This window comes from Notechis scutatus, chromosome 1 (genome assembly GCF_049901735.1).
Source record: "Notechis scutatus isolate UNSWTSFEM ecotype Mainland chromosome 1, rNotScu1.2, whole genome shotgun sequence".
NCBI lineage: Eukaryota > Metazoa > Chordata > Lepidosauria > Squamata > Elapidae > Notechis > Notechis scutatus.
The window spans coordinates 58,803,581-58,823,658 of NC_142009.1; the positions used below are offsets into that span (position 1 = coordinate 58,803,581).

At 38.4% G+C, this 20,078-nt stretch overlaps 1 protein-coding gene across 2 annotated transcripts in view; it reads right to left on the reverse strand.

Annotated features, from left to right (window-relative positions):
* Positions 1-20,078, reverse strand: part of PLB1 (phospholipase B1) — a 114,504-nt gene that overhangs the window by 35,102 nt on the left and 59,324 nt on the right. For both annotated transcript variants that reach the window (XM_026681679.2, XM_087965297.1), the window contains 12 exons: positions 17,700-17,823; positions 15,833-15,891; positions 14,215-14,288; positions 11,964-12,007; positions 11,303-11,411; positions 8,041-8,092; positions 7,408-7,488; positions 4,489-4,554; positions 3,585-3,685; positions 2,226-2,307; positions 1,855-1,959; positions 256-351 (listed from right to left, as the gene is read on the reverse strand). In XM_026681679.2, the coding sequence (XP_026537464.2) occupies positions 256-351; positions 1,855-1,959; positions 2,226-2,307; positions 3,585-3,685; positions 4,489-4,554; positions 7,408-7,488; positions 8,041-8,092; positions 11,303-11,411; positions 11,964-12,007; positions 14,215-14,288; positions 15,833-15,891; positions 17,700-17,823 (993 nt within the window). The remainder of the gene's footprint in view (positions 1-255; positions 352-1,854; positions 1,960-2,225; positions 2,308-3,584; positions 3,686-4,488; positions 4,555-7,407; positions 7,489-8,040; positions 8,093-11,302; positions 11,412-11,963; positions 12,008-14,214; positions 14,289-15,832; positions 15,892-17,699; positions 17,824-20,078) is intronic.

The window sequence follows — 20,078 nt, forward strand, 5'->3', positions numbered from 1 at the left end:
GAGAACAAAACACAACAATTACTCAATTCAAGATCCAGCTAAGACTGGAGTAGAAAAAAGTCTAGACTTAATGGGGATGGAGAGAAAATTATTGTCCTTAGCATTGACATTCAATCAGATTCACCAGTCTTGATAGTAAGTTATCAGCTTACTATCAGAAATAAAAGTAGGGGTTTTGGTAGGAATGTATATGTTGTCCAAATAAAACAATATAACCATTTCAAAACTGAATTATTCCCTGAGTCAGTGCCTCACCATATTGTTCCAGAGAGCTCTAGAAAGTTGGGAATGTGATTTTTGACTAAAGTGAAAACAGTCTGGTGCAAAGAAGGAGGTATCTAGGCGCCCATCCTAAAAATGAGGAAAGTATTGTTATTATTATGCTTTTAAAGATGCAAAAATAACAAAGCCAAATAGAACCCATATTTATTTTTTTCCAAGAGAACTAGAATTTTAACAAATATTTTATCCTATCTGTGGCATAAATCAGAGTCACTCAATGAGTGGACAATGAGAGATTTAGACAGATTGGCAAATTTTACAGTTTACAGAATCAAACTATGAAATTCCTCATCAAAAGCTGTAGTGGTGGACCCCCCCAACTCAAACAACTTTAATTCTCGCTAATCTGAGGAAATGTTAGACACTATGCTCTGAGTACCGTTGTTTTTATGGGTAAAGTTACAATCATGTTCTGCTTGTGGGTTTTCAGTAGGTGCTGGAATGACCACTATGGATAAGTCATTGATCTGATCCATTACATATTTGAAAGGTGAAAAGACTTTAATCACAAAGCTCAGTTTGTTCTAAATGAATATTCCCTTAAACCTAATATAAATCTTGCAATTCCTTGGTTTTTATAGCCAGGATTGATTACATTGCCTAATCTATGTTATGAAATGAGTTTTAATGCGAACTCTTTCTAGCAGGTTTAAATTTTAACTTTGGCAGAATAGAATTTCTTTTTCTTTTATTTCATGAAAACTAAATGTTGAAAAAGCAATCACTTAAAGTCTTTTAAAAATGCATGAATGACATCATAGCATAAATTGTTAAAGCACATGATGCAAACAAGAATTTTTTTACATAATATGAAAAAAATAGTTGTAGTTTTTTGAAATATGAAAGTAATACTTGTAAGAATATGCCTGCCAATCAAACTCATAACAGGATATATTTTTATTCCTATTGTTATGCCATCACTCTTCTTTGTTCAGTGTTTATATATCTAATCTCAATTCTATGTAAGAAACACAGAATCCAGCCTAGTATAAGTGATTCTAGGAATCTATGCTGTGATTTTCAGTCCATGAATAAGTAATATAATATATAATTAATATATGTAATATAATTAAATATAATACAATGAAAACAGGAAATTGATCCAAAGTACATCGGCTATTCAATATTTTAGAAAACAGCTATGTGGTTCTGCTTGGATTATATTATGAATGTTCTATAAGTTTGTACTGTAGCAATGGCTGAAATTTAGGCAATGCTTCTACAGATCAGATTTGTTTCTACAGACCATTTTCTATTTATGGTTGAACAATTTCATAAAGAAGTCTGTAACTCAGTCAAAACATATCAAAATAATGTTATGTTTGCATTTTCAGGATCTCATAAATATATGCATCCATATCCAATTTACTTTGATTCTGTGGATAGTCATTGAAGGAAAATAGGGAAATGGGAACATTATGTACAACACTTGAATTGTGCAACATGAAGATATTATTATTGCTGTTGTTGCTGGTATTACTGTTTTCTACCCTACCTTGGGAGAATTGTTCTTGTACAGAAGAGTTAAAAAAAAAGTAAAATAAAATAAGTAAATGGGAATCTAGAACATACCTGTAAAACAGATAATGAAATATTTCGGAGAAATGGCTGTAGTACAACTGTAAAATCTTCTTCAGTATCATACTTGTGACTTTCAATTAGTTTCTGTATTTTGCTCTGTGAAAGAAATATAAGAAATATAAAGATCCATCCTTCAATTCATTACCTAATTCCCATTAGTCAAGCAAGGGGAGATCAATATTTTGCTTTTGAATGGGAATGTGATTTTTGGATTATAGCACAGCATATCGAGGGACATGGTAGCCTTACGTTATGTAGTATAACTTTCAAATGTAATGCACAATGTTATATTAGAAACAACATGACGAGAGTGTATAATAGACAATCCACAAAATGGCAGTATTGATTCATGGCACTCCTACCTGATAAGCTTTGATTGCTTCCCCCATCATCATGAGATCCGATGAGCCTTCTTTAAGGGAAAGAAGGCAACTGCATTGGTTTCTGCATATGAAAATATAGGAAGAAAAGGCATATATGAAACAAACACACAAAGACTGATACATCCATAAAGTAAACAGTTCCTCTAGCAAGGAAGCAGATATCCATATACTCCATTTCTTCAAAGAAGAAATGAGGTTTTTAGTGGTGGTCTCTCCTTAACGATGAATGTGGATAAAATGTTATTAAAAATGCAGAAGGGTTCAATTCTATCCATCTTTATTCCTGTGCTTATCCTTTTATGAAACAAGAGTTGCCAGGAAAGCAATGTGCTCACAGAATAAGTACACAATCCACTTCTCTCTTTTCCCCCACACATTGAATATACCTTGTTATGTGCTAGTTTTTTTTTTTTAGGGGCAAGATATAGGGAAAGCCAGGGAGTGTCATGCTGGAAACACAGATAATTCCCCACAAGGTTATCACTGCCTTTTGTTCAACAAAATACCTGAATATCTATTTTTTTGCTGTAGGTCAGCCTCTTGAGTGTCATTATCGACATTTTGCTTGTTAAATCTAGAGTATGAAACTTCCTTCTATTCTAGAATAAGGCTCCAATTTCTGTAACTTACATAGCAAAAGCTTGACAGGAGGCATCAGCAGGTCTGTGGCAATCCAAAATAACTCCCCCACTCCCAATTCTTTAAAACAGTATTTCTTAATGTCAGCAACACTTTAAGCTGTGTGGACTTCAACTCTGGCTGGGGAATTGTTGGACTTGAAGTCCACATAGCTTAAAATTGCTGAGGTTGAGAAATAACAATCTAACAGGGAGAGGACCTCAAATCAATTTAATGAGAACCAGATGTGTTCAGGGGTTATTGAATGCTAAACAGAAGTAAAGCCAGAAGAAAAATGGGGAAGTGGGAGAACATAAAGTGATGAAATGGAAAACAGCAACATTTAGCATGCAGGTCTCACTTATGCATCTAAAATCTGAATGAGTGAATGACCAGATTTTTTGGGATCCAAAATAGCCAGTTTAATCACAGGGAAGACTAAGTACTGTAATAGCTCAGGTTTATTTTTAAAGAAATATGCTGAATCATGATTTACCAGAGAAAATACATCAGCAAAATGATATGTCGTTGAATTTTAATGTAATCTTATGTGGGATATTTTTCTGTGTTATATTGGTCATAAAGTCTATGTGTAAGCCTTAGTATGTTGCAATTCACTTTTAGTCACTCTTTCAGAACTAGTAGTCTTTATATAAAAAGCTCTTTCAGAACTTAGTGGTCTTTATATAAATTAATAGCTTAGATGCAAGAGGGCCTTACTCTGCTAAGTGCACAGCACATGGTAATCTACTATCTAGAAATAGTTGTCTTAAAGAGAGAAGATCCATCACCTCGACCAGGTTAACCAGAGCTTTAGGTACCTGAAAAGGAAAGGAGTTAATTATCCAAATTGCATTACATGTAACGCAGAGCTTGCATCTGTTCTACAGTAGTTTCAAGGCTGCTGTCAAATTTAATTTGCCTCCTATCAGGTTTCACCAGATTCCCTTTGCATTCCCTTCACATTCCTATCCCTGCATTGACATGTTTTTTACTCCATTATATCACAGATAATGGAGTTACAGCGCAATTTATCTAAATGGATCTGGTCGGGAAAGAGTGGGACCAGAAAGTAATTATTCAGGTCAAGGAGAATATGCTAAATTCACTTCTATTGATTTTAGCCAATGACAGGATTCACTAAAAAAAATTGTCTCCCTATTTACATTTAATTACATTCCATTAAACACTGAAACATATGATTCCTTAGCTTTGTATTATGCAAGATAATCCTTTTTATTATTGCAACTACAAAACCACATTTCCAAATCCTCTCCAATTTGCAGGATACTCCAATAAAAATGCCATAGGGTAACCCAGTGAAAAGGTGACTGTAAAAATAAAACGTTGGGATTTGTATACCAGGTCTGAAAAGATTCTGTGACACATGTATAAGTGTATTTATAGTATCATTTTGCAGTTGACAATACAAGAAAGAGGAACTACATTATTTTATTACAGCAATAAAATAATGCCCCTTGAGTGTTGAGAAAATGCAGTCCCCTTGCAGATGGAGTGGGATGTGACCTCACTTGAAAGTGTGTGACATATGGCTTTTGAATGAGAATCAGCAAAAGATGGACAAAATGAACAGATGTTCTCTGAGCAACAACCACCTTCCTACCTCTGTATGAAGCAAGTCAAGCGCTTCTTGAACATGATTTGAAAAGTTTACCGCTGAATAGTAGTTCTAATGGGGAAGAGACATGGAAAGAGACTGTTACTGATTATAGAAAAGGAAAGGTGAAGTGAATTGTTGCAGTTTCTGATTTCAAATATGTGATTGTTCTTGAAAGTTGACTCTCTACTGGAAAACATAACTTGGGATTCATGTATAGTACTATGCTATAACTGTATTCTTACTCATGTTTATACTTATACCTATTATCTTGTAAGCGATTGACAAATCAATCAATCAATAAATTAAAACTAAATCAGACAACGATATAGGCAATAATGAACTAGTAACTAAAAGCTGTGCTAGAAAGACAATGCACAGTCTTAGTCATCTGAATACTTCAATAATTCTAAATAAAGTCCTGAACTTACAACAGTTCATTTAATAACTGTTCAAAGTTACAAGGCACTGAAAAAAGTGATGTTTGACCATTTTTCACACATGATTGTTGCAGAATCCCTATGGTTATGTGATCAAAATTCAGATGCTTGGCAACTGACTTGTATTTATGACGATTGCAGTGTCCCAGAGTCAAGTGATCATCTTCTGCAAACTTCTGACCATAAAGTCAATGGGGAACCCAAAATTCATGTAACAGCTGTGTTCCTAACTTAACTGCAATGATTCATTTAACAACCAAGGACTTACAATGGGGCAAAATTCATTTAACAAATGTCTCACTTAGCAACAGAAATTTTGGGCCCAATTGTGGTCATGTCGAGGCCTACTTGTAGGCCTCTTAAGTGCCCTCAAGCATTTAAATGCTAAATTCGCCCATCCAAAGTTTTTGAAAGAAAATTTATAACTACTTTCAACAGAATATTTTCTATGAGAGGAACCCTGATTGTATAGGTTTTCATACTGGGGAGTGGGGAATGTAACTGCATTCAGTTTAGCAGGGTTTAAATGTTGTTTTAGATCTTCAGGCAAGGGCAGGGAATGGAAAGAGTAAATCACTGAAGCTAATTTCTGTTCAATCCTCAAAAGTTAGAACTGTTGCTGGTTTTTGTAAGGTCAGAGACTTTGGTTTACAAAAAGAGCTCAGATACACCAACTTGGCAGTTCTTAATTAAGAGAAAAAATGAGTCAAAGGCTGGGCAATACTTTTTAACTGAATTCAACTAGCATACTTTTAGAGATCAGCTGTCTACATCTTTAAAATGATCAGTGTTTATATTTGTAAGCAAAAATACACTTACTATATTTCCTAGCAAGGAAACAGATACTATAAAGTCATTGCTGAAATTTTCCAAAGTTTAAAGAAGAAAATGTCAGTTACTCTCTTTTCATCATGGTAAATGAATACCAGTGTCAGAAACATTGGCTTGATACCAGGAGCTATATTATGTAACTTCTGAAAATCGATGAGATTCCCTAATTTTCTTTTCTTGTTCTAGTATTTCTGGAACTAATTTGAGATAGCACACTAAGGACAGCTGTCCTCATTTTTTTTCCTATGCAAATCTGGCACTTTTGAAGCATCAAATTAGCCCAGGAGAATTACCGTATTTATCGGCGTATAACACGCACTTTTTCCCCCCTGAAAATAGGGGCAAATGATGTATGCGTGTTATACGCCCATATAATGTTAAGAAGCCAGCGGAGGCCGGGCGGTGCGGCGGAGGCCAGGCGGTGCGAGCAGAGGGCATTATTTTGCATTATTTACCTCAGGGGTCCTCAACCACCGGGCCGCAGACCGGTACCGGGCCGTGGAGCACTCTCTACCGGGCCGCAAAGAATTTTTTTTAAAAAAATGGCGGCTTTCTTCACCTTCGGTGAATGCTGCTGGATCGGGGATCAAGGACACAAATGAAAGAAGGGGAGGGAGGAAGCAACCGAAGCCTGTCCTTCTCTCTGGGTCAGCTCTCTCAGTCGCTCTCTCGCTCCTCCTCCAGCACAGGAAGAAACTGCTTCAAAGAGCGGGGGGCTTTCCTGTCGCCAGCTTCCCTGAAGCGCCCGCTTCTCCCCACCCCACCCCGTCCGCCCGCCCGCCCGCCCGCAGTGCTCCGTTCTGCCTGCCTGCCTGCCTTCATTAATGGTTGAATCGGAACAGCTTCGGCTGAGTAAAAGAGGCGAATAGTTATTATTCTCAGCGAAGCTGCTCCCAAACAACCAGAAACTAAGGCAGGCAGGCAGGCAGGCAAATGGGACACTGTGGATTGAAGCGCGCGCGGTGGGAGTGGGGTGAAACGGGCGCTTCGGAATAGCTGCGGCAACAGGAAAAGCCCCCGCTTCTTTGAAGCAGTTTCTTCCTTGGATGGTGGAGCAGCGAGAGAGCGAAGCCTCCTTCTCTTCTCTTCCCCCCCGGTCCTTGCAAAAATTTTCTGCTTGAAACCGGTCCCTGGTACAAAAAGGTTGGGGACCACTGATTTACCTTATAAGTGGTAATAATATTAATAAAAAAAAAAGTTCTGAGCTACCCTTATTTTGCTTCAAAGTTTTTATTTAGAAATTTAATTTTTTTTCCTGAAATTTCCCTCTTAAAATGAAGATGCGTGTTATACGCCTGTGCATGTTATACGCCGATAAATACGGTACAGAGTGAAGAGAGAGTTTATCAGTTAATTGCCATGAGTTAATAAAAAATTACAATCAAACCATGGACGAAATAAAGTAGGTAGGAGAAAAAAGTGATCACCTTTCAGTTTACACCTGAAACTTTATCCTCACTGCAGAAAATTACTTCAGATTACATAACTAATCTTTTTGGTATTAATATGCAAATATCACCACAACTTCCAATTGAGCCCTATAGTTGTCAATAGGCTGTTCAGTTATGGAACTTTGTCTTCTCTAAAACAAAGTTGCAATGTTAATAGTTCCACACAACTAAAATGTTGGCTTTTATACATTCCAAAAACTTACAATATCTTTGCAATAGTTACAGAGATCTTGGATTCCAATGAATATTGTTATGACCTTCCAGTCAGTATCGAATTTGGCTTTCTGAATGAAAAGAATAAAATAATACAGTATATCATTTCTGGTTTATCCATGCAAATATAAAGATATCCTACACTTTTAAAATGCAATTTATTGTAATTCTGAATAAATCACTAAATTGTTATGATTTTGACTGTTCACTGAATTTTGGGCTACTTGCTAAGCATGTAATCCACAGTCTCATTAGAGATAGATAATATCTCTTTGGCATGTACTTTTGATATGTGTGATTTGAATCCTAATGCTATTTCTTTGTAGTTGTCTCTTTAGATAGCCTTATTGAAATTATTTCTTTTGACCTTTTAATTTCCAGAAAGGCAGCATAGATTGTGACAGTCTTTTCGCCTATACACCCCAGGTGAATGGCAGGTAAGGAGTCCCTGATAGATGGAAATAGCAGAGTCTATCAAGCTAAAAACTTAAATAGGAAGTAGAACCAGGAGTGAAAAGCCAGAAAGTATATGGGAATATTTGATATTCTACTTTCTACTATATGGGCTTAGCCATTGCACAACAGTGACAAATAAATGAGTTCCTTGAATGTTGCCAACCCACCAAATGATTTTTCATTATTTTTACAAGACGCTTTACTTGATCTGGTAGATCCCTAGAGGAAAAAAAAATAAGAAAAAAAGATGAATCAGGTTAATAGAGAACTGATGCCTGAAAAAAATACCTAAAAAACATACTATTAAAAAGCAACAGTAAAATCAGAAATATAAATACCACTGTGGCTCCCCCAATAAAGCATTGTGAAAAGACTAGGATAATTGCACAATATAAGTATTGTTTTTTTATTTTATTTGGTTTGTCAATTGCTTATAAGATAATAGTTATATGTAAAAACATAGTTATGAATACATGGATTCATATAAGAATTTTTTTTAAAAAAAGAAACAATAGGACAGGGATGGTAGGCACGTTGGTGCGCTTATGCACGTCCCCTACAGACCTCTTAGGAAAGGGGTGAGGTCAATAGTAGAAAGTCTAAGGTTAAAGTTTTGGGGGTTTGTGGAAGAAACCACAGAGTCAGGTAGAGTATTCCAGACATTGACCACTCTGTTGCTGAAGTCATATTTCCTGCAATCAAGTTTGGTGCGATTAACCTTGAGTTTGTATCTATTGTTTGCTCTTGTATTGTTATGGTTGAAGCTGAAGTATTCATTGACAGGTAGGACATTGCAATGTATGATTTTATATACTATACTTAGATCGGACTGAAGGTGGCATAATTCTAGGTTTTCTAGGTCTAGAATTTCAAGTCTGGTGGCATAAGGTATTCTGCAACAAGTAGAGGAGTGGAGAACTCTTCTTGTGAAATATTTCTGGACTTTCTCAACTGTGTTAATATCAGATACGTAATTAACAAATTAATTAAATTAAATTAAATTGTCTGGAAGTCCCCCAGGGAACACTTTAATATAGGACCATCATATATTGCTTTTGTTTACAATGGAATAAGTAAAATAATACTCAGAAAAAGGGAGTGATTCATCAGCAAAAGTGGTTGATGACATGTCTAACAGCTAGGAGCTTCAGAATCAGATCTGTCTCTGAAGAATTATACATGGTAGCATTTTGCTTTCAGTTGTGCATAAAATTTAATAGTATTAGAAATTACTGTATTTTTGGGAGGGAGGGAAAGAGAAAGGAAGGAAGGTAGAAAGTCAGCACCTACCCTTCTCCTAGAAGAATGAAATATTCTAGGAAATATTAAAAAGGCAGAATATTATAACTCCCTGGAGAAAAGGAGAAATATACTCTTGGAAAACAGCCCCCACCTTTGTTAATAGCCCTAGAAAGACCATAGGGATATACAATACAAAAGGCTGAGCCAGCTTATTTACAAAATGAAACAACATGATAGGATTAGCCCAACACCCTTCCAAAACACAACCTTCTTCATTACATCATCACCCAGCAAGATTCAACCAAACCTGGGACTCAAGACAACCTACTAAGTTATCCCTGCATGGCCCCATGGGAGTCTGATAACTAATCAGAATACATTTCTTTCACAGGAACAGGAAACAAATTCAAAGCCCAAGAGAGGGTATAAATCTCTCTTTCACACACACCCATGTGCTTCATTGCCCAGGTCCTCAAACCATGTGGTCCTGTCCACCATTAAACCATCTTTCCAAATAGCCTCCATGTTTCCAGTGTCTTTCTCCCCACTTGGAACTGAACCCAGATGGACATTTCTTCCAACAGAAGGAAGGAAGGCAGCATGCCACCTCATTCTTGAATTATTAGTTATTGCCTGAAGCTATTATATAGGAGCATCTTAATAGTGATGAAATATGGAAGAGGAGCTAACCCTTCAGTGGCGGGATTCAATTTTTTTTTACTACTGGTTCAGTGGGTGTGGCTTGGTGGGCATGGCAGGAGAGGGATACTGTAAAATCTCCAGTCAGAGGTGGTATTTGCCGGTTCTCTGAACTACTCAAAATTTCCACTATCGGTTCTCCAGAACTGGTCAGAACCTGCTGAATATCACCTCTGTAACCCCTGGTCTCAGAATCTGAAGTGAGTTGTTGGTCTGTTCCTTCATTTGTTCTGTTTCATAGATTTCCCATACATAAGGATGTCCCAATATTTCCTGAAACAGCTTCATATCAGCGGAGATAAATAATTAACTTTGATAAGATCATTCCCTGATGTATATGGCTATTGGGTGAAAATCCAGGATATATATCCATCTGTTTTATCCTTACTAGATAACCTAGAGTGCAAATAACTCCCAGCAAAAGTATTTAGGAGTTCATGGACACTGTAATAATATCAGTGAACATAATGGCAGCTTTTGGAAAAAGGGGAAAGAGGGAATATTTATTTTTCTCCACTTCTTTCTCAAGTGAATACATTTAAGGGAAGCCAAGAGATGTCAAAGGAACAAACCTTTACATTATAATTCCAAGATAAAAGTGTTGGATAATATTGATGTGCTATTCCTTTCATGTCTTTTGGTACTGTCCCAAGACAATTTCCCTGAAGTGGATGAATGGCACCCAAAACTGAAGGGGTATGAAGCAGAATTTTCTGCAAAAACCTCTCCTAATCCCTAGCATTAAGAAGACAATAGTAAACATTTTAATAAAAATATGTTTCTGACATTGCTGTCACTTTGGCTACTTTGCTTAAGTGAAATAATCCTGCAAAGGTGAGCAATGAGCACATCAGGGAGCCACAAGGAGTTTCACTTATTCTTCATACTAGAAAGCTGATCAAGGTAAACAGATCATGGATTTTCTATCATTAGCAGCAGGAACAGCACATTCTGTCCTTCTCTGATCAACAGAGAAATCAATGAGGAAATAAGCAATTCTAAGCAGAATTACTGGAAACAAAAATGAGTATGACTGCTCTCCAGGACCTACCAGCCTTTCTAAACAGTGCTAGAATAAAAACCATAAATTAGCAAACAGAAGCATTGGACAGAATGTGCCTTATTCCCAGCAAATCTCCAGGAACACTGGGAGAGAAGAAAACAGATTTAATGTATATGTGCAGTACATGCATTTGTATGTCAACAATGCAACATAATGGATAAATAAAAACATATTCAGTTTCAAAATTTAATTCAGCCCTTGGGGCCACAAAAGTTGCCAATTTCTGGCTATTGAAACAGCCATCAATGTGTGTCGATTGTATCAAGAACACCATGAACTAGTAGCTGTTCTGGAAAAATTTGCTGCTGGAAAACTGCTGGGCCAAAATGCTTAAATCAAGTGATCTTGAAGAAGTTTATAAACATTCTGGAATGCAACATTTTGCAAATTTTGTGTGTGTACAATTTAAAAAAAAACACACGTACCTAGCCTGGGCTCCTGGAACTGCCTGATTGAGAAAGGCATTTGCCTCAGTAAATTCACCAATACCAACCGAATAGCCTGTGAGATTAGCATTGAATTCACGAAGGATATCTAGAAAAAATGGCAAATAATGGAAGGAAGGAAGAAAATCAAAGGATCCCTTTAGAGGAAAATTTACTCAACAGTTACTAGATGGTGTGATCTGTTTTGAGCAATTATTGTAGGCTTTTTAATATTACCCATCTTATTCACTACTTTTGGAAATATACTATATATTATTGCATTCAGCAGGAATTCAGATATTTTGTAGGGTAACAAAGCAGGACAAATATTGGAGGATTTCAATTGAATCATACATTGTTAATTATAATTTATTATTAAATTCAAATCCTCTAAATAAATTGACGATCTATAATAAAAGCCTTTTAAAAACCAAAACTGTCTTATCTACAGATAAGATGATATTTTGATTGATCAAACATTCAGAGTCAGGAAGCAATCTAATTTTAAGAATAACTCTGATATCAACTGCAACATTGAGTTCTGTGCTGTATTGTGTCATGGATTCCATCCTTACTGAATCACTAATTCTTAATAACAACACAGAGAGCGAGCGACTGCTACTTTCTCATAGCACAATTGCAGGAACCAGATTTGACTTACTTGGTAAAGTTGTTATATTCTTTAATGAAGCATCCCCTCCAATGCTGCAATGAGAAAAACAGAAGAAGAAAGCCCCTGTTAGTATAAAAGAGAACTTATTTTTCAGGAAAAATGCAATTTAAGTAGAACGATAACTGGAACCAAGACATGCTGATATAAGTAGCAGGGAAAGGAAAGGATGGACAGGATAAGGTGTATTAATGTCAGACCCAAACAACCAGACCCACATGTAAAGTGTTTACATTAGGTTTTTTTATTGCTCAATGCCTGTTTCACAGCAATCTCCCAGACTGACAGTTTGCACCTGGGCCAGACTAGATAAAGTTTAACAGCATTTGGAGGGGGGACAGGGGGGGATTCTACCAGTTAGCACCTATTTGCTAGAACCGGTTGTTAACATTCTAAGCAGTTTGGAGAACCGGTTGTTAGAAGAAATTACTGGCCTAATCCTGTAAGGAAGGCAGGAAGGAAACATGCTGTTGTTGCTTACAGAAACTGCCTCTCCAATAATTCTTATTACATTCTTGGCAGGACTAGACTTCCTGTCTTGGAACGTCTCTGGAGTTTCCCCCCCCCCTCCTTTGCTGGTACTTTGCTTGTGTGGAGTGACCATTCAAAGTTACAATGGCACTGAAAAAAGGGACTTATGACCGTTTTTCACACTTACGACTGTTGCAGCATCCCCACAGTCATGAGAGGCCAGGCGAGGAGATGCGTGCCTCGATGTGAGTGATACTGAGTTGGCCACGCCCAGCCAATAATATGACCATGACCACCAAGCCATGTCCACTCAGTCACATGACCACCAAGCCATGCCCACCACCTAAGCCACGCCCACAGAACTGGTTGTTAAAAAATTTGAATCCCACCCCTGGGGGGGGGTTGGACCTTGCCTATGTAACGATTCCAGACTAATTCCCCACTTAACTCCTCCTTCTGGCATGTCCAATCTCTCTGACAATAAATGATATTTTATGGGATATTAATCTTGTATCATCTGAGCAGAACTTGTTAATGACCAATAGGAACCATCACATAACATAGGTAGTGTTTCTTATTCTTCTTATTCTATACCCTGATTTCTATAAAACAAAGGCAAACTTTATTCTGAAGGAATGGGCAACTTGTAAACTTTCCTTTGCATAGCAGATCCAGCATAACAATTATAAAGAGACACAGGAGTTACACCTCCTCCAGAAAATTTTGAAAACTGTAAGCCTACAAGGAAAGGAATATGGGCCCATAGTATTCTTAGCATATCAGCAAATAACTTTCTAGATTTTTGAGGTGTCATCTCAGTTAAACCCCTTAAAACTGTATTATTTTGCCCATTATAGAGCACATGGTGAAACTTGTACTTTAAAAGTACAAAATGAATAAAGTGGCCTTCTTGCTGAATGGTTTAATGCTTTTTCTCCTCAAAATCTTCAGAAATTGCCTAGTTGAGTGTACTTTGGTGTTCCAAAAGGGGGCTCAACCCATGCTCAGCAACAATTCCTTTGATAAGTCATAGACACAGAAGCAGCACAGAGGGGAATGGAACCGGGCTCTTGCAAAGTTCTTGGTCTGCATCTGTTGCCTAATGGGCTATTTCTAAACATGGGTGCAAGGCTCTTCTGAAAGAAGGTGAACCCAGCTGACAGGTAACAGTCATAGAAGGGTATGTGGGGTAAAGCAGGGAGGTGAGAAGAAGCAAATCCATGATGAGTGAGTTGCATTCCCAACCATGGTTGAAAGGAAACGGAGTCTAGTTCATAAGTAATGCACAGCCTGACAGTTGCAATGGTCTCAGACGTGTCCAGGCAGTGATCTGATCAAGGCCATACCGTAGTTTTAGCACTCATCCATGAATCCATTGCAATAATAATAAAAGTTATAAAAACAGGATGAAGGCAGTGTGACAAGAAGCATTGGGAGAACTTCTCCCATGATAGTCTGGGTCTGTCTTAGGTGCTACCATCTGTTAGCTGGGTAACTTGACTGGTGGATAAACATGCTATTCTAAGCATTTATCTAAACTGGCCTCAGTCCAGAAAGAGAGAAGGACAAGTGCTTGTTTTCCCCACCAGCTGTGAAATTAACCCAAAGGACTCCATCAGTTCCTAAACTGGCAATAAGCGCCATCTGCTGTGCTTGCTTATTGTAGCAGAAAACTATAGCAGAATATTGTAGTAGACTTTTCTGCTGACTAAAGGACGGATGAATAACACTTTAATCAGCAATGACTTGAGCCCAAAAATAGCAGACTTACCTCCAAGCCAGACCCCGATATTGTGTATGCATATCCCACATATCATTTGGTGCTGACCCTATTCCAATACCAGCCTATCTCAGAAAGAACAGAAAGAACAATTTCATTAATTTTGTGTTTTCTTTTCCTTTTTTATTGTTCAAATAAATCTTATCCCCTTAAGTCTTTGGAGCTTACAACATGGGCATCTGACCCTTTTTAGTCATGTTTATATAATAATTATACACCTAAAAATGTGAAATGCCAGCTCTTTAACTATTGTTAAAGAGCTTCATATGCAAGTTCTTCCCAAGAATCTAGACTGTTGGAATATATCCACATAGTACATGTGAGACTCCAAGCAGTGTGGCCTTTTGTAACTGAGATGGAAATGTTGTCAAATGCACAGATTTTCTAAGTGCAGCCCAAAATTTATTATTATAATTGGTCACACAGTGTCGGCCAAATGTTTAGGTGGATTTGGCATTTTTATCCACCTATCATTATTATAAGCTTCCTCTGCATGGCTTTTTTGAAAGGTCTGAAATAGCGGAGGCATATGCCCCATGTCCCATCAACAAGATGTATGGATGCACAAAGTGGTGTTTTGAACTGTTATGAGCAAGAGGCAAGATTAATGGAGCAATATAGTGAGAAATTCATCGAGAAATGATAAACTATCAGTTCACTGAGCTCTTGTACAACTGTTGTCCCATTATTTATTCAAGTGGAGCTGAATGGAGAGAAGTCAGAATGAGGTTGGTGCATATGTGTAAAGGGGCAACAAGCACAGAGTTCTGCTTGGTAGCCCATCTAATGTAACTAAGAGACAAAATGAAGATGACTGGGAGGAGCAATGGCACAACTTAGATATGGATGTTCCTTATTTAGGCCACATCTAGACATCGTCTGCATTGTGTTTCCCTCCCATTCTGGAACAATCAGGAAATCCTGCTGCCTTAATTTTCTCTCCCATCCCAACCTACACAAAATGAGCACTTAGAATGCCCCCAAAACAACTGAGCTACACCTGTTCATAAAGCTTTTAATACCTGACATTCTAAGGGCTGTGATCCTTCATCTGAAATCTCAACTCCTGCTGTGATCAATCAACTTTTAAAGTTGGTGCTTTTGCAAAAACAAAAACAAAAAACCAAGCCCTCCCCAAAACCAACAACTTGATTTTGGTTTTTCCTCGCTGTCAGCCTCTGTCATGCTTTATATGAAAATAACTGAGTTAGAAATCTTTTGCCACTCATAACCAATAGCCCAACTCTGCTCAAATTCAGGCAGCCAGGGAAAAAGTAACAGAATGATGAAGTTTTCCTTTAGGACTCAAAACAGCTATTATCAATGCCTGATTAAATTACTTAATGAAGTTATTAAGGCTGTCAAGTTTGTTGAAAAAGCCAGGCTGGATTTACATGAAAACTTGAGCCATAATGATTTGATTCAAACTAAGTGGAGGGGATCTCATTAGGGCTGAGAATTACGATGAGCCTACGTCCATATTTCCACAGTGGGAGCAGCCTTTGCCTCTCCCAGGAGCCAGCACAGGAACCTGTACTCTGTATTTAAATAAACAAAGGGAACTGCAGCTTTCCTAGGAAAAGAATGACAAAAGAACCAGGCTTCTTACAGTCAAGGATTCTCCCAAGGCAGCTACTACTTGCACATCAGCTGGTTTTAGGCTATGAACTGTGAAACAAAAATGAAAAAGAACAAAGAAAATCAACATTGCAATTAAACCTCTTGCAGGAAGCAGAATTCCATTCTGGCTAATTTCAGCATAAAAAAAAGCTTTACTCATAATTTGTGTAAGACATTGTCGTCACAATGTCACCTTTGTTTCATCCTCCAGTTCTCTACAGAGGAGCATACCATTGAATGTAATGGTTCCAGTTCAGAAGATGTACATTCCCTATACTTCCTGACCATCAATCTATGATGCCTCTATATTAATGCTGGTGATGACTCCATCAGATTTTGAGTACTGCCAGATGGTATTAGCCTTTTGAAGTTACTAGAAGCATGGCTCCCCTCCCCCCAGGTTCCTGAGCACCATATTCCAGGGCCATTCTTCTTTTGGCATGGAAATGCTTCTTCTTCTTTCAACTTAGGTTTTCCCTTGAGCCAAAGAGCTACCTCTCACAACTTCTTCCAAACATTCCTGCTAACGAACCTAACTTCTTGACTGTACCTATGTGATATTATTGCATTACTTTACAAATTCATGGTTTCCACTGGTTCTATCCTCCCCTTGAAAGCCACTGAAGTTAGTGGTTTTTAAATATGCTAAATAAATACAGATAATCCTTGTTTAGCAGCCACAATTGGGATCAACAATTTGGTTGTAAACTGAAGTGGTTGTAAGTGAAAACACAACCATGCTTGTGGTCTTTCCTTTGCTTTATAGACCTGAGCAGTTGTAAATGTAAGGATTAGTTGTAAAGTTACTTTTTCATTGCCATCATAACTGAACAGTCACTAAATAAGACAGTTGCTAAGAACTGTATGTAAAGTATTCATACTGTTAAGAAAAAATAGTATAATAATGCAAGTAAAGTTCCAAAGTTAGAAATAACTGTTTACAGCATCTGAGCCACAAATTACCTGATTTTTTTTTTTCAATTGAAAGAGCAAGCACACTAATGAACTAGCTGGACATATGTTTCATCAATACATTTCAACAAGATATGCAAACTCATTCCAGAATGCAAGCAACTGTTCTGATATGTTGCAGAAAAAAAATCTGAGAAATTTCTGGGGAATCTTTCTGAGAAATTTTAAATATGTAGTAAGTAGTACAACAGAAACGTGTATAAGTCACGGCCAACATCAGTATGGTTTCATACATTTACAATAAATTAGATTATAACCTTATACACACCTCAAAATAAGTTCAACCAAACTCTTTTGGTGGTACTTAGTGATATTTATGTATAAGAATGAGTTTCACACCTTTATATATTGTATAAATGAACAATCCAAATTTCCTTAAAAAGTATTTTCCTCCCCAGGGACCACAATACATTATTAGTATTTGTTTTGTTTGTTTGTAACCCACCTTTATTATTTCTATACATAACACAAGTCAGCGAACATGTCCGAAACACCTTTATCCTCCTGTTTTCCCCTCAACAACAACCCTGTGAGGTGAGTCGGGGTAAGAGAGAACGAGTGGCCCAAAGTCACCCAATTGGCTTTGTGCTTAAGGGTGGGGGGGACAAGAATTCACACTCTCCTGCTTTTTCAGCAGGAGGCTTTTTTCAGCTTCACCACTAGGCCAAATTGGCTCTCTGTAGTATCTTAGCCATGTTAATGGTCATTGCCATGGATCATATCTGCAACTTTATCTAATAAAAAATGTGGACGACTGCTGAAAATACAGCAAAATATGTTCAGAAATTGAGAAAGTTGATATTTTATATTATCTTTTGGCAGGGGAAACAACATTTTAAATTCGTCCTTCTCTTGATGATTTGGTGTCAGACATCTAAGATTACCTGTAGTAGGATATTCGGTTGATGGTTCTTTATCCTTGCATAGCATCTGGCTTCCATAACCTGGAGTATTTTCCTTGTGGTAAGTATAGTTGCTGTTTTTGTATGTCATTAAATATGGTTGGGCCTACGGAACAGGAATAGCAAGTCAAAGTGAAAAGATGATCCCAAAATGCCCTCCAGAGGCAAGCCTGTCTTACAAATAACCCAGATACTGTAGTCATCTGTACCTTTGATTAGGTACAGATGATCAAGCAGATGAGATAGGAGATTATGAGATCTCAGCCATTTTAACACGATAAAAGCAGGCATTGTTGTTTCTCAAGCAGAAGAAGTCAACTTCCTTCATATTGGTCTTTATATCTAAATCTCTCTCACATTAACTCCTACCATCTCAATTACTGTTGATCTTCAGAAGAAAATATACAGAGATTTGGTGGGATGAATAACTGCTATAAGTCTGGGATTTGTAGTGGGGAGGCATGCCAGTTTACCTGCTCTTCAGTATCACAAACTGATTTGATTAGTCTGATAAGAGAAGCTTCTGTTAAACACACACACACACACACACACACACACACACACAATCCAGAGAGCAAATCATGCAGCTCCTGATGTCTTGTTTTATTAATCCAAGAATTCTGGGTGGTGCTTCCATCTAGGAATTATCATGATTCCTTAGACCAGTAAATTATCCAAGTGCCAAAATAGAAAGCCACCAATTTTTAGGCAGTCAGTGCAGCTGCAACACCTAAAGAAGACCAACATAAGAATACATGTGCCTTCCAGAACTTCAGACATCCCAAGGGTGGATGCTAATGATGTGTTAAGTCCTTGGAGTGAGTAAAGCATTCTAGTGAATTCAGATGGATCCACATCAACACTTATTTATTATTTATTTATTTGATTTGCCAATTGTTTACAAGATAATAAGTATAAGGTATACATAGTTGTGAATACATGAAATGGGTACATATAAAAAATAAAATAAAAAACAATAGGACAGGGAGTAGGACGTGGTGTTAACCCCTCAAGTCATCTCTCATTTTCTAGATACATATACCTTTTCTCTCACGAGCCGCTCAGAGCATCCAGTAGTGGGAGGTGCTTCAGTCTCTGCTCATCTAGGCTGGGCTTAATTTGCGGAACGCTCCTCCTCCTCCACGGGACTCCTCCCCAGCGTTCCCCAGTTTTGGCTCAGCCTTGCGTGAGATAGGCAGTGCTTTTTCGTTACTCCTTGGCCGAAACAGGAGAATTCTCTTTCAGGTTTGACAGATAGTCAATTGTTCTTTTCTTACTGACGCTGCCCTTGCCATCTGGCCATTGGGGATCACATTACCAGGAAGTGCTCCTAAGCGCAGGCAGGCTTCACACGCATTTCGCCCCCCCAACCGCTAGCACACGGGAGGCACACAGGACCTCTCAAACCTTTTCACCACACAGTCCAGAGCCGTCCTCCTCTTTCCTCCCTCCTACCCCCCTAGATCTCTCCCTCTCATCCAGGCGCAGCATGGCTCCCCTGAGTCAACAGGTCCAGTCAGCTCAATCACCAACCATGCAAAGAATACCTGAAGCGACATTCACACCAATGGCTGCCGGTCTTCGACAGGAACAATCTCTTCCAGAGGATGTGCCAGAGTGAATGAAGACCTGGATGGAGATGGCTATCCATCAGGGAATCGCAGCAGGCCTGCAACATGCAGTTCTGACCAGGGATCATCCCGCACCCGCTGAGTATGATTCGCAATCAGTTTGGTCATTGGCCAGGTTGCAGCTACGCTATACCCAGGTACAGTGTCAAAGGGGTATGCTCCTACAGGAGCCGCAGGAGGAGGAGCAGGAGGAGGAGGTGGAAGAGGTGGAACACAATTGAACACATGGACCAGAGTGAATCAGAATCAATGCATGATACTGACCCAGCCATGTTGGAAACAGACCCCTTAGAAAGGGGGATGTCTGAGGGTGAGGGCCTCGCTCCCGACCAACCTGTATTTACAGGCTTGTTCTGGCCACAACTTTTCAAATCTCTATTGTTCAAGGCCAAAAATACTGCGCAATTGGACAAGCTGGCCCCTTTTACCACTCCAACTCCATCAGACGAGGGACCAGAAGATCTCATTTTCACCCAACCTGTTGTTGAAGCAGACGTGATTCCAGTCCCCCACATGTTTGCAGACCTGGTACAGAAACAGTGGGCTTCTGCAGCAGTGTACCCGGCCCCCACTGGTTACGACAGGAAATTCTTTAATTTGGCCCCAGATTTCTTAAAATTGTTGAATACTCCTGAGGTAGATGAACCCATTGTGGGATTAGTGTCCTCATCCTCCATTCCCAGTGAGGCACTGGAGGCATTAAAGCCAGAGGACAAACAGGCCGAGCTAG